The sequence below is a fragment of the Coturnix japonica genome, chromosome 9 (assembly GCF_054131305.1).
Source record: "Coturnix japonica strain WE chromosome 9, WE-NBRP24, whole genome shotgun sequence".
Classification (NCBI taxonomy): Eukaryota; Metazoa; Chordata; class Aves; order Galliformes; family Phasianidae; genus Coturnix; species Coturnix japonica.
The window spans coordinates 26,563,248-26,590,502 of NC_140671.1; the positions used below are offsets into that span (position 1 = coordinate 26,563,248).

The window sequence follows — 27,255 nt, forward strand, 5'->3', positions numbered from 1 at the left end:
AACAAGATCTCGTCTTAATCTGCTTCATTATTTCTCCTTGTATAGCAGAGTCAACACAAGATTAGGTTTAATTTACAAAAAAAATGCAAAGTCGTTACTCATATCTGGATCAGGATTTTATCTGCTTTGCTTTGCAATGCTTTGCGTGTCAGTATTAATGGAAGGAGCTGCACGGTGTGTGGCCAAGTGGAAACGGCTCCACTTGACTCCAGGACCTTTTGGAAGGGCTGCAAGTAGCAGAGCTCTGACCCCATCCCTCTTCCTCACAAAAGCAGCTTCACATGAGCTGCTTTCTGCAGGCTGCTGGGCTCAGAGCCTGTTCCTGGCAGCACAGGGAGGCAAGATTAGTGGGTTCTGAAGTTCTGCATGGCTGTGGATGTCCATCTGCCTGTGTGTTTGCCTACACCTGTGTATGTGTTTCAGTGCTTATACCTGACTGCTCGTAAACCCATTAGCCAGAGCCATCATTTGGGTTGGAATGGACCTTTAAAAGCCATCATGTTCAGCCCCCCTGCAATGAGCAGGGACACCCACAGCTCCATCCATGCTCAAAAGCCCATCCTGTCTGACCTTGGGTGTCTGCAGGGATGGTTCACTGCCCTTATTGTAAAAGAGGTCTGATAGGAACTGAGTGACAAGGGATGTGCTCCCCACAATCCATCATTCCAGTGAGCACACTTACATCTTTATCGTGGTTTCTCTGTCCTTCTGGGAATGCTGATTGCACTGCAGTTAATGGGTTTGCACTGGTGGCAGCTCCGGATGAGTTGCTCTAAGTGCCTGCAAGGGAGGTTAGCCAAGGGCACATGTAATACAGCTGGGACTCCCATCTTCTTGGGGAGGGCTGTTGAACTTTGCATACAAGCAAGGCAGCAAAGTGTCTGAACACAGCGTAGATGGGAATGCAGACAGTCCTGCAGCTCATTCCACTGCTGAGACAAGAAGAGGTACAATGTAGTGATTAGAAATAGGTATGAGTACAAGGCAGAGCCAAACACTTACAGTTAATCTGAATATCTCCTGCTTGCAAAGCAGCAGCTGAGGTCGGGCTGGCTCCCAGCTCTCTGCCTGCAGCCCGAGTGCCCTCTGCTGTCACCATGGCTCTGCTTGTGTGCTTGTTTGGCTCTGTCAGGCTTTATTTGATGTTCCTGTGCTGTCTCCCCCTTGCACAACAACCTTAACCATGTACCTTTCCTACGTTGTTTTGGTTTATCTGGGTACGTTTTCCTTCCAGGCTGCTGTGCACGAGGCTCAGCTCTTGTGCAGCTGTTGCATGTAGCAGTGCAACTTGAGGCCTTTCCTTCTCATCCTATGGCTGTATGCTGGAGGCAGAGATGTGAACCATGGGGATCTTTGTTCACTATATCAGTAGTTACTGGTTATTGGAGCATCTTGAAAACCTCATGGGTCAAATGCAAGGCTGCTGGCACCCCATCCCATTTGGGTTTGTATTCATCTCTGCCTCAGCTTCAAGCTCTGTGTTCCACTATCCTGGCCTTCAGGAGGGACCGTCCTCAGCCTCTACAGACTTGATTTAGGAGGAATCAGTCTCCTAAATTATCCTCCCTTTTAAACCGGCTACAACAGCTGGGCTGCAAGCAACAGGGAGTTGTTTTTCTTCTCCTCCCCTCATCTTCAAACAGTTTTGATTGCCTGGTGGGGGAGCACACTCCTCCATCTGTCCACAACCTCCCCAGGTGGGTAATAATAGATGCTTCTTATAGAAAAATTCAATTAGACTTGACAAGAGATGTATGTTAGCGCTTCCTTGCCAGGGCCCTGCCTTGTTCTTTTCTGTTCCTCTGCAAGACACCAACTGCAGAAGCTATTTTGGAAGAACAAAAACAAGCACCATTTTTAAGTATAATGGTATTTACAGCCAGCACTGGCTGTGGTGGGCTTTGTGGGATAAGAAATGACTGACAGCAAGGTGCATCAGGGCAGCCAGGATGTCAAATGCAGACAGCAGGATGTGTGTAGTGCTGTGATTGGGGCTTCCCTTCACGCCTCTGAGCAGTAAAGCAGCCAGGGTTGGAGGTGTGTTCATTCATCTTGGTTGCCAAAGGCTCCGAGCTCTGTGTTCAGGAGTGGAGGGAGATACTTCTATGTGTTATTCTTTGTTTTCTTCTTTGGCTTCCTAAATACCTGGTTGATGAGAGTGTGAATCATTTCTGTACAGATATCTTTTTTTGTATGATATATTGTATGTCTGCATTGTTCATCCCAAAAGTTACTGTGCAGCTGGGGTTGGCACAACAGACAGCATCAAAGACCCTCCTTTGGTCACTAAAGCTACGTGTGATGGAGCCCTTTAGTGGCAGAAAGCATTAGTGCAGCTAAACTGCTTTGGAACAGTTGCACTTTGTTTAGTCCTATGAAATGGCACGGTCGTAATTCCCATGAAGTCTGTGATGTATCGAGAGGCCATTCAGCTCCTGTGCTCTGTCTTGGACAGGAGCTGAGTGGGATAGATGAACACAGTGCAGGTTTCAGTGCATTCACAGTTCTGGTGTTTGATCAATAGGCATTAGGAGTAAAATACTTGCAGTGGATGGAACAAGTGAGATTGTTTTCCAGGTACACCAGCACCCACTTTCCTTACTTGCCTTGCAACTGCATGCAAGGAATCAGTGGCAGTTCTGCAGCAGAGCTGTTTGCTGTAATGAAACTGCAAGACATGAAGTGTCTTGGGAAGCATCTCTTGAAACTTGAAGGTCAGGACTGCCTCTAAAACTCAGTGTCAACATCAGGGGAAAAAAAGCCCCTGACAGCTGCATTTCTTCTAAGAGAGCTGTGTACATTGAGTGCTTCAGCCTAGATAAGCCTGAAGTGGGGACTGTGGCCCTACCCTGTGTTTACAAGGGACGCGGTATCTGAAAGCTTAATCCTGGGCTTTATCCTGACTATAACATGATGGCTTAGGAAAGATTCAGTTTAACAATTGCATCCAGACCTGGTATATTGATCCCTTTGCTGCTCTGATCCTTAGGGACACGGCAGGGCCTTGGGGCAGGGCTCTGGTGGTGAGCTGAATATTAACTTAGAAATGGGGTCAGCTGCACTAAACGCTGTGCTGAATAAAGCTGCATTGTGACTGTGTGTAAGGCAATGGAAAGAGCTGACTGGTTCTGGTCTCTTCTGGAGCAGAACAGCAGAGCTATACTTGCATATACCTGGAGGGGGGGTCAGAGCTGGATGTTGTAGGAGCCATCCTGGACCTTCTCCATGCCTTGCATGAATTCCCATGACCTTTGTTGGTATATCTCTGCCTGCTGCTGCTCTTCACTGGAGGGAGAAAAGCATATCTAAGCACAAGAAATAATACTCAGCACACAAGCAAAGATCCACATACAGCTCCTTTTATTATGTTTACACCAGACTCTGGCTTGGCTGTGGTTTGGAAGGCTGTGCCCAAGGCTGCTGGAGACAGGTTTGGCTCAGGTAAGCTTAGATATCTCTGTTAAGGATGGTGGCTCATAGCCCTGAGTGACAGCAAGAGGCACTAGTGGGCGTATGTACAAAGTGCTGTCTTGGTAAGCATCTCCAGCAAAGGCAGATATGTACTTTCTGCAGACGTAGCGGGCAGGAAGAACTGAGATCAAATGGAGGTAATGACAGGTTTCTGTGTGAAGAATATTGCATGAATCTCCTGCCTGCAAAGACCAGCATTAGATTGGCATGAAACATGCAGAGGCCAGGAAGGGGTAGATGCACTATTTCTGCTCTTGGGCCCCTTACCTCTGTTTGCTTCTGTTTCCTTACATCCTTGTCTCTCTCCCAGCAATTACCCTCAGCTGCTTTTTAGGAGCCAAATGAAGCCCCATGGAGAATCATAGAATCATTAAAGTTGGAAAAGACCTCTAAGATCCATCAATTCCAACCATCAACCAATGACCACCATGATATTGAAGTGAATTCAGCTCCCACCACTTCCCCCTCTAAATGGATGTTGAGAACACTGTAGGACAAAGGGATCCAATCCCCATTGCTTGGCATTATCATCACCCAGAACTGAAATGGAGATCCAGAGCACTGCTTAGCAGCAGTATTCTTGTAAGTCTGTTCCTATTCTTTGCATAGTACCATTAAGGAGAGATGGATGGTGGTCTCTGCCAAGCACGTTCATACCTGAGCCATATGCTCTACAGCCCAGAAGCAGCACCATGCAGAATCCACCCAAAGCTCAAGGGTGAGGCCTGAGGGAAGTCAGCTCTGGCAAGCAGGTCCCAGTTCAGCTTGACTATGGTTCTACTGTCACGCTGCTGTTGGTAACACGTACACCATACCATCCCTTCCAGAACAGTGTGTCCTGCCCACCGTGCTCGAAGCGGACAAAGCGGACCCCAGGGCCATAGTCCGTAAAGGTGTAGGAGATCTAGAGGTTGAGAGAGACAAAATAGTGTCAAGCTACCATGAACATAATCCTTCCCTTCACTGGGCCTTCAACCCCACCTGCCCCATCCACACCTACAAGCTTGGGTAGCAATGAGGACAGTTACAGTGAGAAGTTACTGGGAGGAGCTTTGATCCCAGTCTGTTCAGGAGCCATTAAATGTTTCTGGAGGGGTCTCTCTCTCTTTCAGCTCCCACAGACTTGTAGTGATGGCTCAGAAAGCTTCCAAGTTTTATGTAAGACTTCTCGTATAACTCCTGTGCTCAATCACAACTCATGACAGAGCCTCCTCCAGGATAATCCCTGCTTGAAAACGTTCCTGGTTCATGCAGATTGAGTGTCACCTGTGTGAAACCACAGCTGTCACTCACCTCAGTCCAGCTGGCATCATTGTCCTGTGGGATGGCAATAGTCTCAGTCTTGTATTCGGCCAACACATCCTCGTTCTCTGACAGCAGCTTCACACACAGCTCATAGAGGCAGCCGGCATCACTGCGTCCCGCGTACCTGCAGGGAGACCCAAGCAGCAGCCTTGCCTATATGAACACTTCTATTCCAACCCACTGCCTGCCCTCATACACCAAAAGAGCCTGGTTTTTAGATGGCTTCCATGTGCACCAACAGCTTAAAGCTTGGGGAGGCTACCAGTGGTTCTTTGAGCCAAGATCAAGCCCTGTCTCACATCCTGAATGACACCAAGGGCAGTGAAGTAAGGTAAGAGCTGGAGCCCCAAGGCCTGGTGCAGGTATATGCCATCCCTGCTCTCTCTAGGCTCTCTGCTGAACTTCATGGGCATCCTTTGCTACTTACCAATCTTTCACTACAACTTTTGGCTGGGTTGTATCCATCAGCTCTTCCCAGTAGCCCTCAGCTCTAAGGTCAATGACCTGAGACTTTCGACACCACCTAAAACACAAGAAGGTAAGGGATACCACCTCCTCTCTGAGGCTACAGGAAACAAAATTATCCCCTCTCCTGATGAAGTAGGCAGCCTTACTCATAAGACGTAACGAAGTATTTATGGACATCCTCGCTAGGGAGTTCTTTTCCAAAGTCCCCAGGGAGCTCTTCAATTTTCCAGCCATCACCTCCGTTCTCAACCTCTCCCCAGTGCTGCAGGTCTTCTGTAAAGGGAGGAGAGAATTGCTTGGTCAAAGCTCATAGGCCTGGAGAACCACAGGGACCCCTCTGCAGCTTGGGATAGAGATGTTGCTAAATCTGTATGTGGATCACAGATGTTTTAAGTGGAGATCTGGTAGAAAAACAACACAGGCAGGACCTTATATTGCTTTTCTCCTCTTAGCTACAGCGAAGAGCTTGCAGAATAATCACTTCTTTTTAAACAAGAAAAACAAAAGCGTTGTGTTGATGGCTTGTGTTGTGCTTTGGTCTATGAGGTGTGAAATGTATCTGTTGCTGCTTGGGTTATGAGGCTTGGGTTATGAGGCTGCTTCTATCTAAACATCCTGCAGATGGCAAATAGAGTTCAGAGATCATAAAATAACAGCAAGATGGTGTTCAGCTCAGTGATGTGGGTTGGAGTGAGCAAGGCACAAACAAACTGCAAGGAAGGAAGCACGAAATGCCTGCTGAGCTAAGGGCAAACGAGTTCCTGAGGCAGGGGAAGGCTTGTCTTTTAGGTCAAGGATTGGCAGAAAGCGATCTGGAAGTGTCACCTACCAGTACAGTTCTGCAAAGCATGATTCACATTCCTGCAGGGGCTCACATAAAGCTGATGTCATGGAGAGCCCTTCACAAAGGCTGCTTTGATGGATGCTTTGATGGCCTTCTTGCCCAGTGTGTGGTTTGACTGCATGCATGAAGTGATTTGTCTCTGGGACAAAAAGAAAATGCATCCTGATGGCAACCAAGGTATTTTTTTAAAGGCTGGAGGTGCCCAGTTTTCTAAAGGCTTGGGCCTTGTGCTTATCTCTCACCTTCTCCACAGGGGTTCTTGATGAGATTTCTTCTTCTCTTACTCAAGAAGTAGAAGTTTTGCCAGTTCTCTGCGTTCTCCTCTGACTCTGCTCCAGCAAAGCCTTCCTGCTGACACTTCAGGATCCAAAGAGCAGCTCCATCAACCAGGTTCTTCCACTGGCAGCAGACCAGGCGACACGCCAGCACCAGATCCACTGCAGGTATGGAAGCCAGGATTCTGATCAGCACTGCTTCAGGGAGGGACTCCATCCTTGGTCAGAGCTTTCTGAGGAGGGAAAGAAGTAGTAAAGCACTGTATTCCATCAGACAGGGGCTCTCCTGTTACCAGTGATGTCAAAAGGGTTAGAAAAGGGAAAACAAATATGTTTATCTGAAAGGCAGGTGCAGCATAACATAGGGGGTATTCCTGACCTGAGGGCCTTGGGACCCCTGCTGACTCATCACTAAGCACGTGAGTAGATTAAGGTTATAAGTGCCTACAGATGCACTGGGTTAAGCATGATGCTCCATCCCCTTCTGGCTCCTTTCCTACCCATCTGTGGTTGTATGGGGGTCTTCTCTGACCCTTGGTGGTCACATGGGGAGTGCTCCCCTTGTGTGTTGTCACACATCATCTAAGGATGTTGCTGTTCCCATTTATACTGATGCTTTCTCAGTCCCAAGGCCATAGAGGAGGGATATCCAGGACCAAATTTCTGCTGTCAGGCAGTGCTCCCCTTTGCGGATGCAGTTATCTACACATCAGCTATTGGAATAAACTTGAAACAAATAACGATTAACCCAAAAATAGATGTGCTCTGTCAGAGCAGAATCAGTCCCCCCTCTGCTTAGGCTGCCCACAGGGCTGGCTGTTGGAAGGCCTTCCTTCCTTCGGGGCTGGCACTGAATCTCCTTAGTCATGAGGCCGTGTAAACCACGGCTCTGAGCTCTTAGGATCTCACCTGCGTTCTTTTCGGTTCATCCTCCTTTTCCTATGGGTGGTTACAGGGGCAGCGCTCGCTATTAGCGCAGCAATCGGAGTGTTTTGGGGCAGGGCGAGATGAGAGCATCCCGAGGGCAGAAGCAGAGCTCTGTACCGCAACCATCAGAGGGAAAACATTTAAAAGTCCCTTAGAAACAACGAGGATTCCTTCCTTCCTTACTCCCTGCTGCGATCTTAAAGGGCAAAATGAGATCGACCCTCGGTAACCCCTCCCGGGGCTGTTTATTCTCCCCCCATCACCCCGTCCCACCTCTCGTACCTCGGGCACAGCGCTGCTCCTCTCCCCGCACCGCTCCCGATGCTCGCTGCGCTCCCGGTACCCGCAGCCCCGCTCCGCCCCGCGCCCCGCCCGCTGAGGATGAGCAAAGCGTGGCCTCACATCCGCGTCCGGAACGCAGGTGGGGCTGTGGCTGCGATAGCACTGAGCCTTTCACTCCCCTTCTTCTCCCCCTATAGCCCAGCCTGCAGCTTTGCTTTTGGTTTCGTTCTCAGCCCTGCAAGCCCCGCTGATCTCTCCGTATCGCAGCTGCCTGGTTCATCGTCTGCCATCGGTTCTGCGGAGCCATGGCCACCATCAGTGACCTCCCCGAGGACGTGTTGGTGGAGCTGCTGTCGTTGCTGCCCGCCCAGGATTTGCTCCGTGCATGCAGGCTGGTGTGCTCTCAATGGCGAGACGTGGTGGATCTCACCACCCTTTGGAAGCGTAAATGTCAGCGCGAGGGGTTCTACATGCAGAGCTTGGACAGGAGCATCGCTGACTGGAAGGTGTTCTATCTGCTGTGCAAGCTGAAGAGGAACTTGATCAAAAATCCCCGAGCTGAAGGTTGGTTTGTTGGCATAGGGCCTGTGGAATTTCCCAACAGTCAGGGACGTGCCCTGCAGTGCCTCATTATTATTGGGGCTGTGGCACTGAGTCAGATCCGCAAGGAAACAACGCGTAATACTGTGTGGGTTAAATCCCTGTGAGTCTTTGGGCCCAGCTGCTGGTTTGCACGATATCATATGGCAGTGAAAGCATCAGCAGTTGGTTTCAGGCTGATTGCATCCAGGGCTGAGGGGTGGCAGTGGGCAGGGAGGGCACTGTCCTGCTCTGTCCCCACCTGTAGTGCTGCACCCAGCCCTGTCACAGCTGCTGGCAGCCATGCAGAAAGTAATGACAACATGGTTCTAAAGGTCACCCTTAAGTATGAGAAAAACACAGCTGAAAATCCACCAGCATCGGTTCTTAATAAGTTAAGTCTCTTTAAGGAAAGCAGAGATATGCAGAAAACTCCTAACACTGATCTTTGATACCTGTTTTTAGAGAGCTTTAACCACTGGCAACTTGATCGGAATGAAGGAGATAGGTGGAAGATTGAGGATCTGCCTGGACCTCTGGGGAAAGAGCTGCCAGACTCAGAAGTCCGCAAATACTTTGTCACTTCGTTTGGGTAAGAGATACAATATGGAACTGGAGGAGAACTGCTTCCTTCCTGCTGGCTGCAGGAGCACTGAGGTTAGATGTGAGGCAGGACAACGAGCCTTAGCCCAGGATCAGGGGTTATTACTTTTATTGCTTACTCTTATTACTCTTCAATCTAAAGAGAGCCACGTGTTGCTGAAGGGATTACTGAGTCATATCGTGTGCTGAGTTTCTCCATCCTTCTACCAAACATGGTGGGCAGAAGTTGAGGTCTGGCACCTGACAAAGTCAAAGTCCTTAACCTCTGGAAGCACGAGGTGTTTGTCATGTTTAGCTTGCACTAAAAACAGTCAACAGTAGACGATCAATTGCTTTTCCATAATCAATATCTGTCATGCATGCATAGGGAACCCTTCTTGACCCAGATTATTGTATTCCTTTTATCTGGGCTTTGGATAAAGGCACACCTCAGCCCTGTCAGCCTTGTAGGCACTCGGGGTCTGGGTGAGCATTCAATGGGAGTCAGGCTGGTAGGGAAAGCACTGCTGTCAGGAGATGTGTTCTGTGAAGTTGCTTTGAATGCTTCTGTTTCTGTTACAGGCCATGCTTCAAGTCTCAACTGATTACCTTGAAGAAAGAAGGGTACTGGAATGAGCTGATGGATGAGAAACGGCCTGAAATTGTAGTCAAGGACTGGTAAGCACTAAGTCAAGCACTGAAGACTAGAATTTCTAGCCTAGGTGTAAGCTGGGCCTCTAAAATGTGCTATAGAATTAATTCTTTGGGATCTGTAGCTCTTGAGTAAAAGCGTAGGCTAAATCTTGGCTTATTCAGCAGGTTATGAGGTGGCAATCCTGTAAAGAAAAGGATAGCTGTATGCTTTAGGACTTCTCCATAGCTATGGGGTGACATCCCTTTTCTCAGTTCCAGTTGGAGCCTGTTTCTGAACAGTAAGGGAAACTGAACGCTGTGTGTCCAGCCCTGCTCCTTGATTTCTGCCTTCCTCTCTAGGTACGCTGCCAGATTTGACTGTGGTTGTCGCTATGAGCTCAGAGTGAAGCTGCTTTCTGAAAACTACATTGTGCTTCAGGAGTTCTGTCCTGAGCCAGTGGTCATAGAGCAGTGGAGTGATGCAACGTGGAGAGAGGTAAGCAGCAGCCCTCCAGTAGGCAGCTTTACATCAACACTGTGGCAAGAATCTTGTTTAAGTCCCAAATTGCCCTATTTGCTCTGCTCTAACATAACTCAAAATGTAAGCCAGCCCTGCCTGGTTGACGTTGTTGAAGAAGCTTTGAAAGATCTAGGTTCAGCTTGTGCTCCCATGCTATTTTGACTGGGCTTCTTCAAGTGTTTCTGTCCCTTATTTGAGCTTCTGTCTAAGTAACCGAGTTGCAGGAGCACAGTTCTTGTTTGCATGACAAAAAGCTTTGTTTTAAAACTACTGCATGGGTGTAAGTGAAAGTATTGCAGCCATTGCTATTCCTAATTTGCATTGACTGCTTTGAATGACTTGGTTTGAGTGGCTGTGAATTCCCTCTTCTGTTGTTACCTTTGCCACACACCAAGCTTAACAATGTAATCCTTAGTCAAATATGGCAGGATACCTAAAATAACCTTATTAGAAGGTATTTTAGAATGAGCTTTTCCTGAGCTCTAAACCTGGAACTGTTCCACCTTCAATATCAGTGCTGAATTATTTAGGAAAAAATAAGCAGAATTTCATGTCTCTACAGATGTCCCACACCTTCAGTAATTACCCACCTGGAGTTCGTTACATCTGGTTTCAGCACGGAGGCCAAGATACCCAATTCTGGGCAGGATGGTATGGGATCAGAGTGACCAACAGCAGCATCACCATTGGGCCCCAGACACTGAAGGCAAATGAAGACGCAGTATAAGTGTTTTCTTTTACCTCAGGATTGTGACCGGGTGGTCTCAGGCACACTTATTTGTCTGTACTCTCTGGGTGAATATCCTGGCTTTGCCTTTGCCTTGCACAGCTGATGTGGAATACAAGCAGCCAGCTCTCCTTGTTCACAGCAGAACTTCTGCAGGCTGAACCCTTTGGAAGGATTTCTGTCTTCATCTGTCCTCCCTCACCGTGGCAATGACAATTCCTGGTGCCCTTCCATAGGAGGAAGATGAGGGCAAATAAATAAGACATCTATCTTAAGTGAATAGCATTTGGCTGTAGCACAACGTATGGGAAACTGCACACAAGTACATAGCAATCTTAACTGGAAACTCTTTGTTTATATAACTTAATTAAAACAAGGCTAAAATCTTTCAGTTCAGATTATCAACCCTTGTCTTGAGGACTCTGCTACAGCCAGACTTGCTCTGTATTGTATTTTTCTGTTTCAATTGAAATATGTACATAAAGATATATCTTTCACAGCATTAAGCAAACTTCAGTCTTCTTTATCCATATATGCTGTGTCACCAATATTTAATTCCTTAGTTTCTCTAAGTGTACATGATCAAAGTGCTATATGCCTTCCCTGTCCAAATACAGCCTGTTATTGCTGGGATGAACAAAGAGGAGGAAGGAATCCCTTAAGGTGGATACCTGACAATGTAAAGTGCCTTTGGACTGCGCAGCCTCTTTCCATATTACCTGTATGCTACCAAAGAACTTGGTTTGTACTGAACAGTAACCTTATATAAAATGTTAAAGCCACAGACAATTTGGAGATGTGGTGGTGTTGCACTTTTTGTGTGGAGAAAGCAGGTAGGAGCTGTCCAACAAGCTTAGCTCATTCAGTGCACCATTTCTTCTACCCCTTTATGCATGGGGCTGATATTAAGGCCCTCTTCCACATCTTTTGACATAGGCAGGATAACAGTGTTTTCCCTTGTCTGCTAAGAGTGAGATAGCTGACAAGTGTTCTTGCTGCACAGATACATTCCACTGTGCTTCCAGCACCACCTGTGTGAAGGTTTCCCTGTGGCAAGGAGAGCCCAAGGTGGTGCAGCCCTTCATAGCAACTGACACCTCCCAGCCTTGGCCTAGAGAAGATGCTTCTTCACTAAAGGAACAGTTGGTTAGGACAGAATTGAGCCTGTTTCAACTGGAGTAAAACTTGATATTTATTGAAGACTACTTGGGACAGTCACAGTGGACAGATGCTACATAAGGCCTCACTCGCGCATGGTATAAGACCATTGCTCTAGTGGAGTATACAGCAGATCCCTGGTCAGCACTACCAGTGTGCAATGGAGATGTCCTGTTTAAGGCAAGAACTGGATTTGTACGAAGAGCTGACTGCAGTCAGCTGTATCCTACCCCCAGGGATTCTCTGTAATGAAACCTCTACTCACTCTCACACATGAGTGTACACGGGAACAGGCTCTGGCTCCACATTCCAAGTCAGTTCTATATACACCGGTAAGAGCACTTGAAATAAAGAGGCAGCAGCTGCTCTACATTCATCCAGAAGGCCAGCTGAAGAGACTGGGCTATCAAGGTATGAGTGGTGAGAGATCTTACTCCGCTGGAAGATCAGATGAGGCTTGAAGAAAAGGAAGAGTTGAAATCAGGTGCCTTTGTGGGCTCGTTCTTCTACATAAAGCTGCATCTGGAGGAGAGAAACAAGTATCAGTTTCTGCTTGACAGCCAGATGGAGAACAGTCTAGAGTTTGTACCTTCCCTCGTTAACAAGGTTTCCTGTTTTAACGTGAGAAGGCTTCACAGTACATGCAGTTTCAACCACCTCTCAGGCCAGAATGCTCTGCTCACCTTTAAGATATCAGATGTCATAGTTTTCAGTGGGATAAGCCGGGGGTCATGCATGTGCACATCCTGTTCATCAGCCAGAATCCATGGGAAATCCTAGGGCAGGAACACAAGGATCTTTATGTACTAAGAGGTGAGCAATAAGGTTAAACCTCATTGAATCCAAAATTCTTGAATTCCATTTTGTTTTTTTGCAGCTTCTTTGTGAAAAGGCAGCCAAAGACACTACTTACCTTTATCACCTGGATCTTCTCCATGTTGCGTGTAGCAGCCTCTCGTGTGTGAACCAGAACTGTGAAGGTACAGCCTGTAAGAGAAAGGGCAGGCTGCAGATCAGGGGACAACCATCAAGAAGCTCAGACACTGCCCTGTAATCATCTCCCATTTAGCAGGTCCACATCACTGGGCTGTATGCACCTGTTTACCTGGGGGGTTGTTGTCCAGCACAGCATCACACACGCTTATCTTCAGGATGAAGGCACGCAGTAACTGCTCCACGTGGGACAGCAAGGACTCTGAACTGTTGAGACAGCAGTTGTTAATGGCACACAGCAAAGTACCAGGAGGGCCTGGAGCAGCTTCCAGAACTAAGGACACGGTGGTTGGTTGGATGCTGTGAGAAAGCAGGGGAATGGAATCTTTACCTAATGGAAAGGAGAGGTGGCTGGGTGATTTCGAAGACAAATCTCTCCACTGGGTGGTGCTCTTTATCCAGGATTACTACTACAACTTTCTCCACGTCGTTCTGGAAGAACAACTGCAGTTAGAGAAGGCCCTTCCTTAAAATAATCTGTCCCCTGCCCCCAGTTTGTTTCACTTCTGGTAGAGTGTGGTTATCTGCTGTGGAGCAGCGCCAGCAGTTATCCGAACCTTGAGCCCTGTCCTACTTCTAGGCTCTACATGCAGTACGATGTCTGCAGAGAGAAGAGAATGCAGGATGTGGGATGCCAGCAAGGTTTGCAACGTGTCATGTGGTCACACTTTTCTCTCACAAAAGCTTGAGTTCAAACCACCTCTGCCTTCTGGCTAACAGCACAGCACTCTAACTGTTCTCCTGCCAGATGGGAGCTTCAACTCAGCGTTCGGCTTTCTAATAAATTTAAGTTCACGTGTAGGATGAGCTTATTGAAAACACAGAGGTTGATCCTCACGTTTATATGCATTAGAGGTAACTGAATGCCAGTATTCAGCAGCATGCCCTGACTGCAAGGAAGGATTAGGCGTGTTTTTATTCTTGATTAGCAACTTTGTAAGTGAGTATATTGTGTATGATAAGTACATAAATAAACACTTTGAGATTACAACAATATTTACATACTTTTATTTCTATCTAAACCACTTGCAATACATTTTCCCACTACAGGTCCATGGTAAGATCATACCTTCTCAAGCAGTGGCTTTACACAGTGCAACGTGTCCTGGATGTATTGATTGAGCTCTGGGTGGCAGGACATCTGTAGCAAAGAAAGCAAACAGTCAGAGCTGCGTTCTGATGCCAACCAGAACAGCACTAAGAAGGAAGATCTAAAGACAAGATCTCTGTTTCCTAGGGAGCATGCCTTAGTGTTCCATCCCTGCACACAGCTGGGGAAGCATTGTGCTACTAACAACCACAATCTGCTTGTGCTGTGAGTACTGCTGTGTTCTCAGCTTCAAGAAGGTCTCCTACCTGGACGGGTACGTTGTATTTTTTCCTCTTCTGAAAGATCCCAATAGGGTAAACTTCTCTGACATATAGGATGAGATGAACGGCCACTTCAAGAAATTCTGAGAGAACATCTGCGACAACTGGAAAACAGAAGTGAAAGATGCTGAAGGCTGCAGTGACACCATATTCATAGGACATTACTAAAGATGCCAGCATGCATCTCATCTCCTTCCTAGCTGTGGGAAGTTTAGGGCTGGAGCATCCAGCACTCAGTATAGCACAAACACGTTACCTTGCCCAAAATTAAGGTCCTGTCGTGTGAGCGTGGTCATCTTGCCCAGAACCTGAAAAGCATCACAAGAAGAATGTTTAACCTCTAGCTCCTATGGTCTCCTATGGCGCTCGGGGGGCGCTTCACCTCCTTAATGCCAAGAAGCTGCCCTCTGAGCTCAGTGACAAGCACAGGATCACAGTCACCATAAACCCCAGGGGCTCACTGTGAAAGATCCAAGCACGGTCTCAAAGATCACCAGTCAGGTAAAAAATAAAGACAGCATCTTTTTGTGAGACCCTCAGTCTCACACCTCACATTGTGAGCTTCTCATCCAGGGCAGGATTTACACTTCCCATTGACAATTCACATCCCACACATTCCCCTGCTGACCGAGTCTCTTGACAAACCCCATAATTCACCTAATGTGGAATCTATCCTGCAGGAATCTGTGACAAGGGCAGCACATTCAGCAGCCAAATGGAGCACTGTGTATCAAAGCAGCTGGAGCTCAGCATCCCAACAGGTTGGTACCTTGTGCATGTGTTAGGCTGCAACATGCAGAACTGCTGAGTGCAGGTTTTAATGTTTCATTATTTTCTTTATACTCTTTGCATGCATTCAAACTAACACTAACATGTCCTTAAACACCTCCAGGTCCACAGAGCTCTCAAGCCCTGGTCACTCCAATCAGCTGCCAATCAATGAGACGTGGTTTTCAGCCCTCTGATGAACTGCTTCATAAAATAGGGAGGTAACAGCTTCTACCTTTCTTTATCAAAGTCTTAGGCTGGAAAAGAGCCCTGGAATCACCCAACCCAACCCACCCTAATGTGCCCAATGCCCACATCCCCACACTGAACCCCATGGATGGTGACCCCACCGCTGTGCCAGCACATCCCCGCTCCTTCTGAGCACAAACCCTCCCTAACATCCCCCCTGCTCCAATTTAAGGCCCGTAATTTCCAATTTAAGATCCGGAGCTGAGGCCGACCCCACCTCTCCACAGCCCCCTAACAGAGCTGAGCACAGAACGGCCACCGTACGCTGACACAGGCCAGGCTGCCCTCAGCCTCCTGTGGGCTGTGGACCCTCCTACTGCACAGACCCCTCACCACAACCCTCCTACAGCTTCAATATTGCTCCCACCACCCTCGTCCTCGCCCGCCGCCGTTACCGTCCCGTACCGCTCAGCTCTCCCGTACCGGCCCGGCGCTGCTGGCGGCGCACGCGTGTGACGTCACCTCAGCTTAGAGCGCCCCCTTGCGGCGGGAGGACCGCGCCCCGTGTCACCGCTCGGTTCGGTCCCCGCTTCCCCCCGCGGGGTCCCGGCTGCAGCCTCGGTTCGTCTCGCCCCGCAAGTTGCGGGGTCCCCCCGCCTTTATCCCCGCCTTTATCAGCTCTCCCTCTCGGTCCCCATCCCCCCGCACGATGCCCCGGGTACAGCCGTGCACCCCCGCAGCGCTCCGTGCGTCCCCGCCCCGGGCACCCCGCGCCCCTCCCACCGCCCCGCAGCCCGCGGGGTCCCGGCGTCCCCGCTCCGGCCGCACATTCCCCCACTGTCTCTGCTCGTCTCCTCCTCCTCCTTCTCCTCCTCCTCCTCTTCTTCCTTCGCGGTCCGCACACCCGTACCCCGGCACAGCCCTGCCCTGCTTTGCCCTCAGCCGAGCACAGGTAAGCACCGGGATGATGGGGGCTGCTCCTCTGAGCCGCTTTCCCTTTCCTTTCCCTTTTGCTTCTTAGGGATGGGGACACTTTCTTCGGGAGGAGACAAAGGCTGAAGGGATCCGGGGTTGGGGCAGAGTGGACAGCGCCGGTGCTGGAGGGTCCCCGTCGGGAGATGCGAAGTGGCCGAGGGGTGAATGAGGCTGATCCCTCCTTGGTATTTATTGTGTGTTCGCGATCCCCCGAGTGCCCTCGGGTTGTTCTTTGCGTTTCTTGCTTTGCTAAAAGTGAGATCTCGGTTGGGAATTAAATCAATTTGGCATCGGTGAACGGCTCGTTGCGGCCGGCAATTCATCATGTGGGGTTTAAGTGACGTTTACCCGATTCACACCTGGAGCCGTCCGTCAGCATCGGTGGAAATGGGTCTGTGTTTCCATCTCCTCTCCTTTCCATCTCATCTCCTTTGCCCCACGCGTTCGGGTTCAGAGTGAGAATTGACAGAGAGAGGAAGGAGGCTGAGAGCAGCCCGGCTCTGTGCTGCTCGGGGTTCACATCGCGGTGGGGATGGGGCCAAATCTCAGAATCACAGACTCAATTCGGGCTGGAAAAGAGCTCTAAGATCAACTCCAACCCCAACCATCCACACCGCGCCCTTTCCTTGAACACCTCCCAGGACGGTGACCCCACACCTCCCTGTGTCACTGCCTCTGTGTGCCCCTCTTTCCCCGTCCCACCGGCGATGCTTTCCAGTTGGGTGAGCGATGAGCTCTGCTATTGATCGCGTCTCATTTGTCACCGGGTATTGTGCGGGAAGCCGGAGAGTCCTCTCTGCTACGCCGACAGCAAGCGACTATATCTCAGATGCTAATCTCAGACTCATTGCTATTTTAATCTCATTATTGGGCAGAGGAGGCCCTGTTTGATAGCGGGTCGCTTGTGATGGCTGTGTCAGCCGCTCCGTGAGGTCCCGGAGGGGAGTAGAGCAGAGGGTACTGCATATTCATTCATTCCACTTCAAAACAGCGGCTCTGTCCCCTGGGCTGCGCTCTCTGCTCCAAGGGATGCACTGTGTGGGCAGGCACAAGGGAAACGGGGCACAGCTGTGCTTGGGCTGGGATCACCTGGGCAGCAAACCCCAGTTCCAGCCCTTCGCTAATGGGAAATGAGGGATATTTGGAGTAGTCTGAATGCAGGTTGCCTTGGGGAGGTGTTTTTTGGAGGTACCTACAGCTGCTGCTGAACCCTCTGCAACCTTCAGTCTGTGTCCTGTCTTGTGTTCAGGCTGGATGGGGCTCTGAGCACTGATGGAGCTGTGGGTGTCTCTGTTCATTGCAGGGTTTGGACCTTTAAGGCTCCTTTCCAACCCAAACCATCCTATGATTTTCGTGCTGCCATTTGCAATCAGTGCACGGAGCAAATGTGACCGTGGTCCTCCCAACAGCAGAGAGCTGTTTGGTGATGGCAGAAAGCAGCAATCAAAAGGAAAACAGATGTTTTTCAAAGGGTGGTGGGGGTGGTGGGACTCACCCAGCCTGAATATCTGCAGAAGGAACACATCTCCCAGTCAGGAGGGATGAGGAAGATGTGAAGTCAGATGGATCTGTGAGGTAGGTTGGGAGGAGAGGTGACAATGGATGCAGGCAACCTGCAAAAGGAAAACAGCTTTGACCCAAAAGAACAGTGAGCTGCAGACTTGGCTGCTCTGTCGTCCCTACGATGTGGGAGCAGCAGAAGTTATCCTTTATGAAGTGAGTGTGCAAGAAATGCTGGAGATGAGGAAAGAGATATTATTTGTGCCTGGGGAAGGAAAAGAAAAGCATGCATTTAAAAATTCCCATCTGCTTTTGGAGACCCTAGAAAGCTGGAGGGGACCCCTTTGAAATGGGAGGGTCTCTTGGCAGATTGTGTATGAAGCTTCCCAGCGTTTGCCTCCAGAAACAGAAAACCAGATGGAATGAGACCCAGCAGGGAAGGGAAATCTCATTTATCTGCACAATGCCATCCGCCTGGCTCCAGCCAGCTCTCTGCACATCGGCTACCATGGAGCCTACCCTGGCCATTCTGCTTCAGGCCTTCCCAAGCCAATCCATCACCCAATGGCTCCTTATTTGCAGGGAGCCTGGCACACGAAGCTGGGTTTCTTGTCTGTCATCTGTGCCACACATGCACATACACACAGCACTCGTGTCGATGAACACACGCTTTGTCTGTTGCTGCAGCCTGGTGTTGTCTGGAGTCCAGGAAATCTTTATGCACTGTTGCCAAAGTCTGAGCTTATCAGAGCCAAGGAGAAGCGTGTCCCAGATTACATTGCTTGGGTCTTGCTTGGTTCAGCTCTTGAGCATAAAAACTGCATCATCTTTGGTCTGGAGTGATAAAGGAACTTGATATTCTGCATTTCCTCTCTGCTGTGATATGAAGAACATGGGTGACAACTTAAAGCCAAGGTTGTGGGGTATCATGGCTTCAGTCAGACGTATGAGTGAACGTATGCAATGAATGAACCAATGCAGCAGTGGCAGCTGCTATTAGAGCCTTTTTTTTCCACACCAGGGTGACAAAGCTGCATTTGCAGGGACAAAAAAAGCATGAGTTCCTGTGGACTGAATGGGTACACATCTGCCTTGCAGGATTACAGGCTGAGAGCAGAGTAAGAGTAATAATATCTGTGAGCCCAGAGAAAGAGGCTGCCCATGGGGAAGTTCCCCAAGATGCCAAACAATGTAATTTCTCTTACAGAGTTCTGACCATCCGCTGCCAACCCAAAATAGATCAGAAGTGTTGGCTGAGAGACAGCTCTGCAACTCATTTATCAGCCCTAAGCCCAAACCCCAGGTAGCTCCAAGGCCTTATCTTTGCTTTCCACGTTTTCATGTCAATAGGCAGATTTGCTTACTTGAGAAGTAGGTGGCTGGGAAAGCTGGGGGTGCACAAAGGAAGCACAAAGTAATGAGGATGCAGATTTGGTGCTAGGGAGAGCTGCAGGAGCAGCCAGCTTTGACTGCTTCCCTTATTGAAGTGCCACCTCTAAGAAGAGGATCCATTTTGGACTTACTACAATATACGTGTTTATTTCTGACATAGGGAATTCTGCGCTGGGTAAGATGTCTTTTGCAGAACAGGTGAATCAACAGGAGAACGCTGCTGTGCTCTGCATCCCCACACCCTGGGCTGGCTGCTGTTGTGGAGTGGGGTCCTGAGGGAGCTCAGGGTGCTGAGGAGCAGCATCACAGCATCGAGCTGTTCTTTGGCTCCTGCTGGAAAGCAGAACTGTGGCTAATGTGTCTGTCAGGTTCGTTATCAAAGGGCCGCTGTCTGTGAGTGAGACTGAAGGCGCTGCCTTCCATTCTCTTTGCACTTTTTCTCTCCTCCTGGCGTTTTGCCTATAGATGAAAAGGTAAGATGCTGTCTGCAGCTCTCTGGGTTTTTCTGTGAGGCCTTGATCCAGCTGGTCTGTGCTGGTTCTTACAGAGAAAACCCCTCAAAAAGACAAAGGCTACAGATGCAGGGTTTGGGTTTTGCTTGGCTGCTATTTGTTACATTGGTGCGAAGCAGGAACTTGAGGTGCTTTGATAATATGCTGAGCTGTCAGTCTGCTTTTCCTTTGTCCCAGGTAGCTGCCAATAAAATGCTATTCCATAGCACTATGCCTGCAGGAAATGAGCAGCCTGGCACCTCCCGGATCAGCCCTCACCTCACACTTAGTTGGTTTTGTGGCTGGTGGAAGGATGTGATTTTCACACAGCTCACGGAGGGAAAGCTCCCTGTGCTGCCTGTTTCCTTCCAGAGGAGATACAGACTGAAAGTTTGCTCCCAGTCTCTAAGCAATAGCAGAGATGCCTCTGATGTGTAGCTGAGCAGACTTACCTGCTCCCCTTCACAGGTGATATGGAGCAGCAGAGCACTTGGAAGAAGGAATACAAGCCATTGCAATTAGGCAACAAAGTGGTTCATGTGGTGAACTATGACTATTAGTGGCAACCGAGGTCTGGGGTGCAGGAAAGGTTGGTAGAGGGGGGTAGAGCTGCCCAGATTGAGAGGGATGGTCCAAGAAAGCTTGCACCAAAAGTTTTCTGTTGGAAAGAGCAGGGAGAGAAGAACTAAATTCAAGAAGTCTCTAACCAGTGCAGTGTCCCAAAGCCACATCTCATAACACAGACACAGGGCTGAGAAAAGGCCCGTGAAAATACTCTACTGAAACAGAATGGACGAGAGTGCTCTGCAGCTGCTTACTGAGAGCTTTGGGCTCAGTGTTCTTTGGACTTAAGTTCCCTTCCCCTGTGCCAGTGTCACCTGGTGGGGCGAGGTGACTTTGCAGGTTTAGGGAGAGAAGACTTGCCATAGAATGTCCAGCCTGCCTTCCTGCCCCTTGTCCAGCATCCCCTGCTCTGCTGACAGCAGCAGATTTGTTTTTCTGCTTCACTGCAGAGATGCAGCCCCAAAACATTCTGTGTTTTCTCTTTCCTTGACCACTTTCAGGCCGTGTGTGTGTGTCCAACTCCTTGAGCTGCTCAGGGCTGTTGCTGGTCCTGCGAAGCCACCATCTGCCTCCGGTTCCCTTCCTCTTGACATCTTCATTGCAAGGCAACCAGCTGTGTTGGGGGTCGCTGCCAGGCAGGCTGAGGATGCCAACGTGGCAGCCGAGTGCCCCAGCCGACAGCTGGTGCTGTGCAGCCCTCAGATGGCAGGCAGTGAGTGGGAGGGCAGGGGGCTGCTCAGCAATCAAAGGGAAGTGTCCTGCTGATTGATGGCCCTCATTTGCACATGAAACTGGGACCTCTTATCCCTGCAGGCCCTGCACGTGGGTCTCAGCTGCCTTAAGCTGCTGTAAGCCTGGCTGGCACAGGAGATAACTAAGGAGGGGAAAAACTCTCATCCAACTCTTTTTGGGTGACATCTGGACATCTCAAGTGTCTGAGTTGAATTTTGGCCGCCTTTACGGTTCCTAGAAGTTGGTTGCTTCATTTGTGGTGTCACTCTTGGTTTTAATTGCAGGTAACGCAGAGGGCCCAGGATTATGGCAGCTTCTTCCACCTTCTTCTTTCCGTCTCTTTTTCTGTGTGTGCTGCTTCTTTCTGACGTCACCCTTGCCGTCTCCCTGGACACTGACATGAAGCTCAAAACTGAGAACAACAACCGCCTTCAAAACCAAGAGATGTGGCCTCAGCAGCCCAGGAGTGGGCACCACCACAAGCATGGGTTGGCCAAGAAAGGGAGGGTCCTTGCCCTACCTGCTAGAGTGCAACCAGCTGGGGAAGAAACCCTCCGAGTGGGGAGTGGAGCTCCAGCCATGGAAGATCTGGTGCCACTCAGCCAGCCAGCAGCACTGAAACAGGATAAGGATAAGGATGTGTTCCTGGGCTTTGAGCTCCCACATGCTGGGCAGGAGAATCAGTCCCCTGGGTCTGAGAGGGGAAAGAAGCAGAACCGAGAGCAGCGACGGCACAGCCGCAGGGACAGGCTGAAACACCACAGAGGTATGAGGGGACCAAGGGGAAATAGTGTCAGACTGAAAGTGGGGAGTATTAGATTGGATAGAAGGAAGTTTTTTGCAATAATGGCAGTGAGGCACTGCATGGGCTGCCCATAGAGGTGATGCAGACAACCAAGGTCAGGGAATGGGGCTGAGCGCTGATGGAGCTGTGGGTGTCCCTGCTCAGTGCAGGGAGTTGGACCTGATGGCTTTTAAAGGTCCCTTCAAACTCCAACCATTCTATGATTTGAGCTCTGATGGAAGCCAAGGCTGTTGGCTCACTTTGTAATGGGGGCAAGAAGACGTAGCTGTGGTTGAGCCACATGGGTGTGCGGAGAGCGTGGGGTGTGTGCCTGCTCTGGGGAGAAATCTGCCAAACAAAAGAGGCACAAGAAAAAAGGGAACTCCAGAACTGGAGGTTTGCACTTCTGGCTGTAATTTTCTGCAAATGACCTTGTTTGTCCTATAGGGGAGAGCTCTGGAAGTCCCTGGGACCAGAGGGGTTGGTTTGGGGTGGCCTGCTTTGTTGTTTGTTGGGGTGTTGTTTTTTTGTGTGTCAAGCAAATGGTTCAATTTAGGATGAAAAAAGCCCAAGCCGTGCTCAGTCTCTCCAATGACTTCAAAACATGACCAGAACTGGAAAGAATAATTAAAAAAGATGAGTTTCTTCTCATCACGACTTGTATTCTTCAATGTTTAAGGCAAGCTATGAAAAAATATGGCTTTTTGCGCATGTGAAACTGCACTAATTGCATGACAGCACTGTTAGAAGGGTTGCTAAAAGTTTTTGACTGGGACTGCTTCCCTTTGCAGGTCAGCTTGTGGCTGTGTGTCCTCACAGCAGTAAAGCTGTAGTGCTCTTAAAGCCAGGCCATCCGTGCCCATCTGCACCACTTGACAGGCTGGGTGTCAGTCTCCCTGCCTTCCAGCTATCACTCCTCCCTGCATCAGTAAGAAGAGCTCCATTGTTTTCTCAGGGGACTGACTGAACAACTCACGTTAAGCAATATAGAAAGAGCGTGCAACAAAGCTGGCTTGAAGCCTTAATTGCAGACTGCAAAACAGGCCCGGTACCTTTGGCTTAACCTGAGGTCTACACTGAAATTAATTCTTTTATTTCAAGTTAGGGAGGTTCTGACCTGAGCTGGATAGGAATTACCCACCCTTAAAATGATGCAAGGATGTGTTTCAGGAATTTACAACAGCTTTAAAACTGGTTTAAGGGATGCATTTTGTATTCCCAATACAAAATACCTTCCTCTGCAGGGAAGGCTGCTGTTGGGCCAAGCTCCCTGTACAAGAAACCTGAAAGCTTCGAGCAACAGTTTCAAAACCTCCAGGCAGAGGAAGCGACCAGCCCGACCCCCACTGTGCTTCCCTTCACTGTGCTGGATGTGGTTGTTTCTACAGAAGAGCCTCCTGTTCTACCAGCCACATCACCACGGTCACAGGTAAAGAGACCTCTGGTAACTGCCCTGTACCTCTGATACAAACAGCAGTGTCCTTTCTAAACATGAGATGGTAAGAATCCCTTGTGGACAAGGTGGGGGTAAGAATTGGGGTCTGAAATGGGAAGCATTGGGAAATGCTTCAGTGTCACTATAGAAGTATAATCCATTGTCTCTTTGGTATCTCGTGGTTTGCAGGCCCGCCTCAGGCAAGATGGGGATGTGATGCCCACCCTAGATATGGCACTCTTTGACTGGACAGATTATGAGGACCTCAAACCAGAAATGTGGCCATCAGCTAAAAAGAAAGGTGCTAAACTCACACTGTTGAGCTCCCCATCCCCTTTCCTACAAGTCATTCTGTAAGTCTTGGCCTATGGTTCGCACTGGCAGATGTGCTGAGGGGTAAGAGGCCATTGTAATGGGGATAGAGAAAAAGATGACTGTGTTTGTGTTCTATTTCAGCATGCTTCTCATTTTGAATGGTTAGTCTGAGGGCAAAGGAAAAAGGGTTAGATAGATTAGTTGAGAAGTAGAGAGGAGGCTGAAGTATAAGGGTTCAGAGCTCAAACTCCTGAAGTTTGAGGCTTTATTTCACCTTAGTCTCCAAAATACAAACTCTAGTGTGGTATTTTCTACCAGCATCAATTCTTATCCACAGAGAAACGCCGCAGTAAGAGCTCCAATGGTGGAAATGAAACCTCATCGGCAGAAGGAGAGCCTTGTGACCACCACCTTGACTGCCATCCAGGTCAGGATCAGCCTGATAACCAATGTCATGTCCACAGAAATGGCTGAAGTCCAGCCCAAGTTCCACTATAAGTATCCTAATTTTAATGCTGTTCAGGGATGCAGAGGGCAGTTCAAAGATAACATCTGTACCACTGAGCTGATGTAGTTCTAGCAGGGGATAAATCAGCCACGCTCACCCATGCTTTTATATTGCAGGCTCTTGCTGCGACTTGCGTGAGCATCTCTGCAAACCACACAACCGAGGCCTCAACAACAAATGTTACGATGACTGTATGTGCACAGAAGGTGAGCAGCTCCTTACAACCCTGCTTCCTGCTGAGTAGTTGGCTGAGTTGACTGGGCATGGTGTTTACAGACAGCCCTGCTGTTCTTAGCCTTTCCTTGACACCGACTCGCAATGTGACCAATGAGTCATCTGGCTTATCTTGTTTTCTCTCTTGATATCTATCTAACAGAAGAAGCCACTGAAAATAAACAACTCAGTGGTGCTTTGAAGTCCCACACACTATGACAGCGTATTACTATCCTTGCTTCACATTACTTTATGCCTAGTGTGGCTTTTCTGAGTTAATTTCAAATGAAGACGTAGCAGTTCAGTAGGTGTGGGCAGGACACAGACTTCTGTTTCTTGAAACTATTTCTGAGAGAATCTACAGCAGCCCTTAATGAGCAGTTACGTTATGAAGATGTTGAAAAGCATTCTTCCAGTCTGAACACATCCAGGATCAGCTCCGGGCACTGGGTCTTGTCTGCCAGAACTAAACTGCCTGCCAAGTTGGGTCACCTGTGTTTAAGGGCCTGGTGACTCTGACCAGGTCACACACCTGCTGCAACCCAGTTAAACCCTGACCGCTTTCCTGGATTTGTAATGTTAAATGATAGTTCTCACCTTGGGTGTGTCATGGGATACTTGAAGGCCTTCATCAGTGGGGATGTTGTGATAGAGGAACCCAGAAAAAAAGCTTTCTGCAAACCTAATGAGCACTGCCTCCAGCCCTGCTTTATATTTAAGCTAGTTGTGTGTTGACGCCGAATGTGCATCCTCTAAAGAGATCCCCAGAGGTATAGGGTCCGGATAAGACAGATAAGATGTTTAGATAAGAACAGAGCTCTGATCTTGCATGCTCTCTTCCTGGGAGGCCTAACTGCCCTGTGGGGGCTGGTAATGAGGGGCAGAAACCCAGCTTCAAGGTAGCCTGGTCTCAACATGGCCCAGGGACACGCACTGCAAACTGCTGCTCAGTGACCTGTGACATTGGATGGGTCTCCTGTGTACAAGTACTCAAGGACAGCTTATGGGCTGTCTCATTATTGCAGCCATAAATCCTCAGCCTCCCCCATTCTGGGGTTCTGGCACTGTTGCTGTCTGTTGCCTGCTCTGGAAGTAAAAAGAGTTTCAGTTTCAAGAATGATCAAATCAGTTCTTGGCATGAACTGCAGTAATCAGATCCTGGGCTACTGAAAATCAAGGCTTCCGTGTGAGTTGTTTGCATGTAGGCTTTCTTCCATCTGGCCTACCTGCCTTGGCATTCTGTTGGAACAAAGTCAGACAGTAGAATCATAGAATGGCTTAAGTTGGAGGGAACCTTAAAGATCATGGAGCTCCAACCCCCTGCTGTGGGCTGGTTGCCCCCCACCAGCTCAGGCTGCTCAGGCCCCATCTAGCCTGGCCTTGGGCATCTCCAGGGATGGGGCAGGTGCCTCCAAGGCAGGCATGACAAAGTAAATCAGTACCAGAAACAGATGAGTTTACCTGACCAGAGGCTCCCATTGCCTTCCACTGCCATGGCGGACTATGTACTAAAGGGTTTTTTAACAAATAAAATACCTTCCCTTCCCTCCCCCTCCCCCCCCCCCCAAGTATTCATCAGTGCTATCTTTGATAGTTTTCTTCAGACCCTGCACTTCTAGCATACAAAATAGAGGAAGTGAAGGAGACGAGCTTTGGATCAGACCTCCCAGTGATGGCACTTCAGTCCCTTCCCTCCTCTCCTAAAGCTTCAGAGAAACAAATAGCAAGGGGAGCTCCCAGGCCATCGGTGCTGCACAGTGTGTCTGTGGTAATTTCCCGACGGAGAGATCACTTAGACAGTAATGGGAAGTAATAGGGGGAAACCAAGCAGGGCTTCCATAAAATCACTGGAAACAATTGGGATAATTCATTGGTATTTCAAAAAGCCAATGAAGCCTTCTGCCAGAGCCAATGAATCCCAGACCAGAACAGTGAGCCAAGCAGAATAGCAGGGCCCAGAAAGCAATGTACCCTGCCTATGTGAGGCATTTCTCTGCCACCTCATTTGACATAGACCAGGCTTTCCAGTACTGGGGCTGGCCATGCTGCTGCAGGTTCTGTCATGGGCTAAGGCTGGGAGCTGTGCTCAATGTTACTGCTGCATTAAGCCATGGCTTTACCTTCTCACCATGCCTGCTGTTTGCTGCTGTTTTTCTTTTTACAGGGCTACGCTGTTATGCCAAATTCCACCGGAACCGAAGAGTGACTCGAAGGAAAGGGCGCTGCGTGGAACCTGAGTCGGCCAATGGAGAGCAGGGATCATTCATTAACGTTTAGGAAGGTGGGATTTTATCTCCCACCTGGATGGTCAGTAGCTGGAGTCCAACCGCCTACACCTAGCAGTGAGGATTAGAGACAAAGTCAAGTGAATGATTGAAGCTGCAGGCCAGGCTCCAACAAAACTGAGGCTGGCGTTAACTCTAGAGTGATGTCAGCCTATTCCATACCAGGACTGTGTTCCTCCTCCCTTTCCTCAGCACATTCCTGCCCGTTATCTGGGTCCCCCCTCTCCCAGTTAGTTGGAGATGATCGTGATTGCCAGTCTGATGGCACGATATGAAAGATCCTTCAGGTCAAGAGGTGTAGGGGCTTAAGCCTTTCCCTCTCAGCAGCTGCTTAAGAAAGGCAGACACTCCTTTAGGATCAGAGGTTCTTAGAGAATCAGAAGCTCATAGGGAGACAAAGATGATAGCAGGAAGCTGCCTGGGTGAGGAGGGACCCTCTGACAGAGCTCCTTCTCCCCTTTGTTCACTGCTACAGACTGACATTCCCCAGCAGTTACACGCTACCACTTCCTACCTGTCTTCTTCGAGAGCATTCACTCCCACTCCTTCCCTTCTCTCTTGCTCCCATAGAATGACCTGGTTTCTGCAAGGATGTGGCAAGACATCCCTGCCTGCAGCTCTCACTCATTAGTTATCCTGCCAAGTCTGTTATTTTTAATGATTATTTTTAGGAGCTTTCAGGGGAAGTGATAGTTTTCCTAGTGAGCCAAAAGCAAGGTTTTTGGTAACAGGAGATAGGGACGGGCTGTTCCACTGTAGTGAATCCTGTGACATGTTGCATGTGTGTTTCCACAGTGTGTAAATAAAGCTACCATAGATATCCTTTGTGCAACCCTTCTGCTTCTTCAGCTGCACCTGAGGATGGGGCAGGAGCCAGGAGGGCCCAGAGGAGTCAAAATAGTGCTTTGGGCAGAGTCCTCCTTACACCGGTTCCCTAAACCCTATTGTGTGCCATTAGGACAGGCAAGT

At 49.1% G+C, this 27,255-nt stretch overlaps 4 protein-coding genes across 16 annotated transcripts; 2 read left to right on the forward strand and 2 right to left on the reverse strand.

Annotated features, from left to right (window-relative positions):
* Positions 1 to 795: 795 nt before the first annotated feature.
* FBXO2 (F-box protein 2) lies at positions 796 to 7,648 on the reverse strand. 4 transcript variants are annotated; one of them, XR_014931798.1, is made up of 8 exons: positions 7,573 to 7,648; positions 6,331 to 6,596; positions 5,391 to 5,517; positions 5,204 to 5,299; positions 4,765 to 4,900; positions 4,129 to 4,375; positions 3,174 to 3,285; positions 796 to 932 (listed from the first exon to the last, which is right to left on the reverse strand). XR_014931798.1 is itself a non-coding variant. In XM_015882724.2 (6 exons), the coding sequence occupies exons 2-6, from the start codon at positions 6,578 to 6,580 to the stop codon at positions 4,241 to 4,243; spliced, it is 744 nt and encodes a 247-aa protein (XP_015738210.2). In that variant the 5' UTR covers positions 6,581 to 6,596; positions 7,573 to 7,648; the 3' UTR covers positions 3,344 to 4,240. The 4 variants fall into 4 exon arrangements, 2 of the variants coding, with proteins under 2 accessions (XP_015738210.2, XP_085365044.1); XR_014931799.1 differs by lacking the exons at positions 796 to 932; positions 3,174 to 3,285 and adding an exon at positions 6,074 to 6,227 and having other exon boundaries at positions 3,344 to 4,375; XM_015882724.2 differs by lacking the exons at positions 796 to 932; positions 3,174 to 3,285 and having other exon boundaries at positions 3,344 to 4,375.
* LOC107323527 (F-box only protein 6-like) lies at positions 6,408 to 11,402 on the forward strand. Of its 3 annotated transcripts, none has more exons than XM_085508917.1 (6): positions 6,408 to 6,531; positions 7,806 to 8,136; positions 8,617 to 8,743; positions 9,316 to 9,411; positions 9,727 to 9,862; positions 10,449 to 11,402. In XM_085508917.1, the coding sequence occupies exons 2-6, from the start codon at positions 7,878 to 7,880 to the stop codon at positions 10,611 to 10,613; spliced, it is 783 nt and encodes a 260-aa protein (XP_085365043.1). In that variant the 5' UTR covers positions 6,408 to 6,531; positions 7,806 to 7,877; the 3' UTR covers positions 10,614 to 11,402. The 3 variants fall into 3 exon arrangements, with proteins under 3 accessions (XP_085365043.1, XP_085365042.1, XP_015738207.2); XM_085508916.1 differs by lacking the exon at positions 6,408 to 6,531 and adding an exon at positions 7,647 to 7,711; XM_015882721.3 differs by lacking the exon at positions 6,408 to 6,531 and having other exon boundaries at positions 7,703 to 8,136.
* On the reverse strand, positions 8,847 to 15,606 carry MAD2L2 (mitotic arrest deficient 2 like 2). Of its 3 annotated transcripts, XR_014931800.1 has the most exons (11): positions 15,558 to 15,606; positions 14,392 to 14,443; positions 14,121 to 14,239; positions 13,834 to 13,905; positions 13,096 to 13,196; positions 12,877 to 12,971; positions 12,685 to 12,758; positions 12,455 to 12,547; positions 12,037 to 12,293; positions 10,477 to 10,840; positions 8,847 to 9,342 (listed from the first exon to the last, which is right to left on the reverse strand). XR_014931800.1 is itself a non-coding variant. In XM_015882728.3 (9 exons), exons 2-9 carry the CDS (start codon positions 14,429 to 14,431, stop codon positions 12,252 to 12,254), a joined length of 636 nt encoding a protein of 211 aa, XP_015738214.1. In that variant the 5' UTR covers positions 14,432 to 14,443; positions 15,558 to 15,606; the 3' UTR covers positions 11,781 to 12,251. The 3 variants fall into 3 exon arrangements, 2 of the variants coding, with proteins under 2 accessions (XP_015738214.1, XP_085365045.1); XM_015882728.3 differs by lacking the exons at positions 8,847 to 9,342; positions 10,477 to 10,840 and having other exon boundaries at positions 11,781 to 12,293; XM_085508919.1 differs by lacking the exons at positions 8,847 to 9,342; positions 10,477 to 10,840 and having other exon boundaries at positions 11,781 to 12,293; positions 15,548 to 15,581.
* On the forward strand, positions 14,863 to 27,106 carry DRAXIN (dorsal inhibitory axon guidance protein). 6 transcript variants are annotated; one of them, XM_015882717.2, is made up of 9 exons: positions 14,863 to 14,896; positions 15,028 to 15,124; positions 16,114 to 16,252; positions 21,031 to 21,512; positions 22,775 to 22,959; positions 23,155 to 23,266; positions 23,618 to 23,707; positions 23,905 to 23,994; positions 26,166 to 27,106. In XM_015882717.2, exons 4-9 carry the CDS (start codon positions 21,053 to 21,055, stop codon positions 26,276 to 26,278), a joined length of 1,050 nt encoding a protein of 349 aa, XP_015738203.2. In that variant the 5' UTR covers positions 14,863 to 14,896; positions 15,028 to 15,124; positions 16,114 to 16,252; positions 21,031 to 21,052; the 3' UTR covers positions 26,279 to 27,106. The 6 variants fall into 6 exon arrangements, with proteins under 6 accessions (XP_015738203.2, XP_085365037.1, XP_085365039.1 ...); XM_085508911.1 differs by having other exon boundaries at positions 16,114 to 16,217; XM_085508913.1 differs by lacking the exon at positions 16,114 to 16,252 and having other exon boundaries at positions 14,867 to 14,896.
* Positions 27,107 to 27,255: the final 149 nt, after the last annotated feature.

Coding starts and splice junctions, on each gene's coding strand:
- LOC107323527 (XM_085508917.1), top strand. CDS start 7,878: ATGGCCACCATCAGTGACCTCCCCGAGGACGTGTTGGTGGAGCTGCTG. Junction 8,137..8,616: donor CAAAAATCCCCGAGCTGAAG/GTTGGTTTGTTG, acceptor ACCTGTTTTTAG/AGAGCTTTAACCACTGGCAA. Junction 9,863..10,448: donor GTGATGCAACGTGGAGAGAG/GTAAGCAGCAGC, acceptor ATGTCTCTACAG/ATGTCCCACACCTTCAGTAA.
- DRAXIN (XM_015882717.2), top strand. CDS start 21,053: ATGGCAGCTTCTTCCACCTTCTTCTTTCCGTCTCTTTTTCTGTGTGTG. Junction 22,960..23,154: donor CCACATCACCACGGTCACAG/GTAAAGAGACCT, acceptor CGTGGTTTGCAG/GCCCGCCTCAGGCAAGATGG. Junction 23,708..23,904: donor CCACCTTGACTGCCATCCAG/GTCAGGATCAGC, acceptor TTTATATTGCAG/GCTCTTGCTGCGACTTGCGT.
- MAD2L2 (XM_015882728.3), bottom strand. CDS start 14,431: ATGACCACGCTCACACGACAGGACCTTAATTTTGGGCAAG. Junction 12,972..13,095: donor CCACCTCTCCTTTCCATTAG/GTAAAGATTCCA, acceptor CTGTCTCAACAG/TTCAGAGTCCTTGCTGTCCC. Junction 12,759..12,876: donor GCTGGACAACAACCCCCCAG/GTAAACAGGTGC, acceptor TTTCTCTTACAG/GCTGTACCTTCACAGTTCTG.
- FBXO2 (XM_015882724.2), bottom strand. CDS start 6,580: ATGGAGTCCCTCCCTGAAGCAGTGCTGATCAGAATCCTGGCTTCCATA. Junction 5,300..5,390: donor TACTTCGTTACGTCTTATGA/GTAAGGCTGCCT, acceptor CTTGTGTTTTAG/GTGGTGTCGAAAGTCTCAGG. Junction 4,901..5,203: donor AAAGTTGTAGTGAAAGATTG/GTAAGTAGCAAA, acceptor GTCTCCCTGCAG/GTACGCGGGACGCAGTGATG.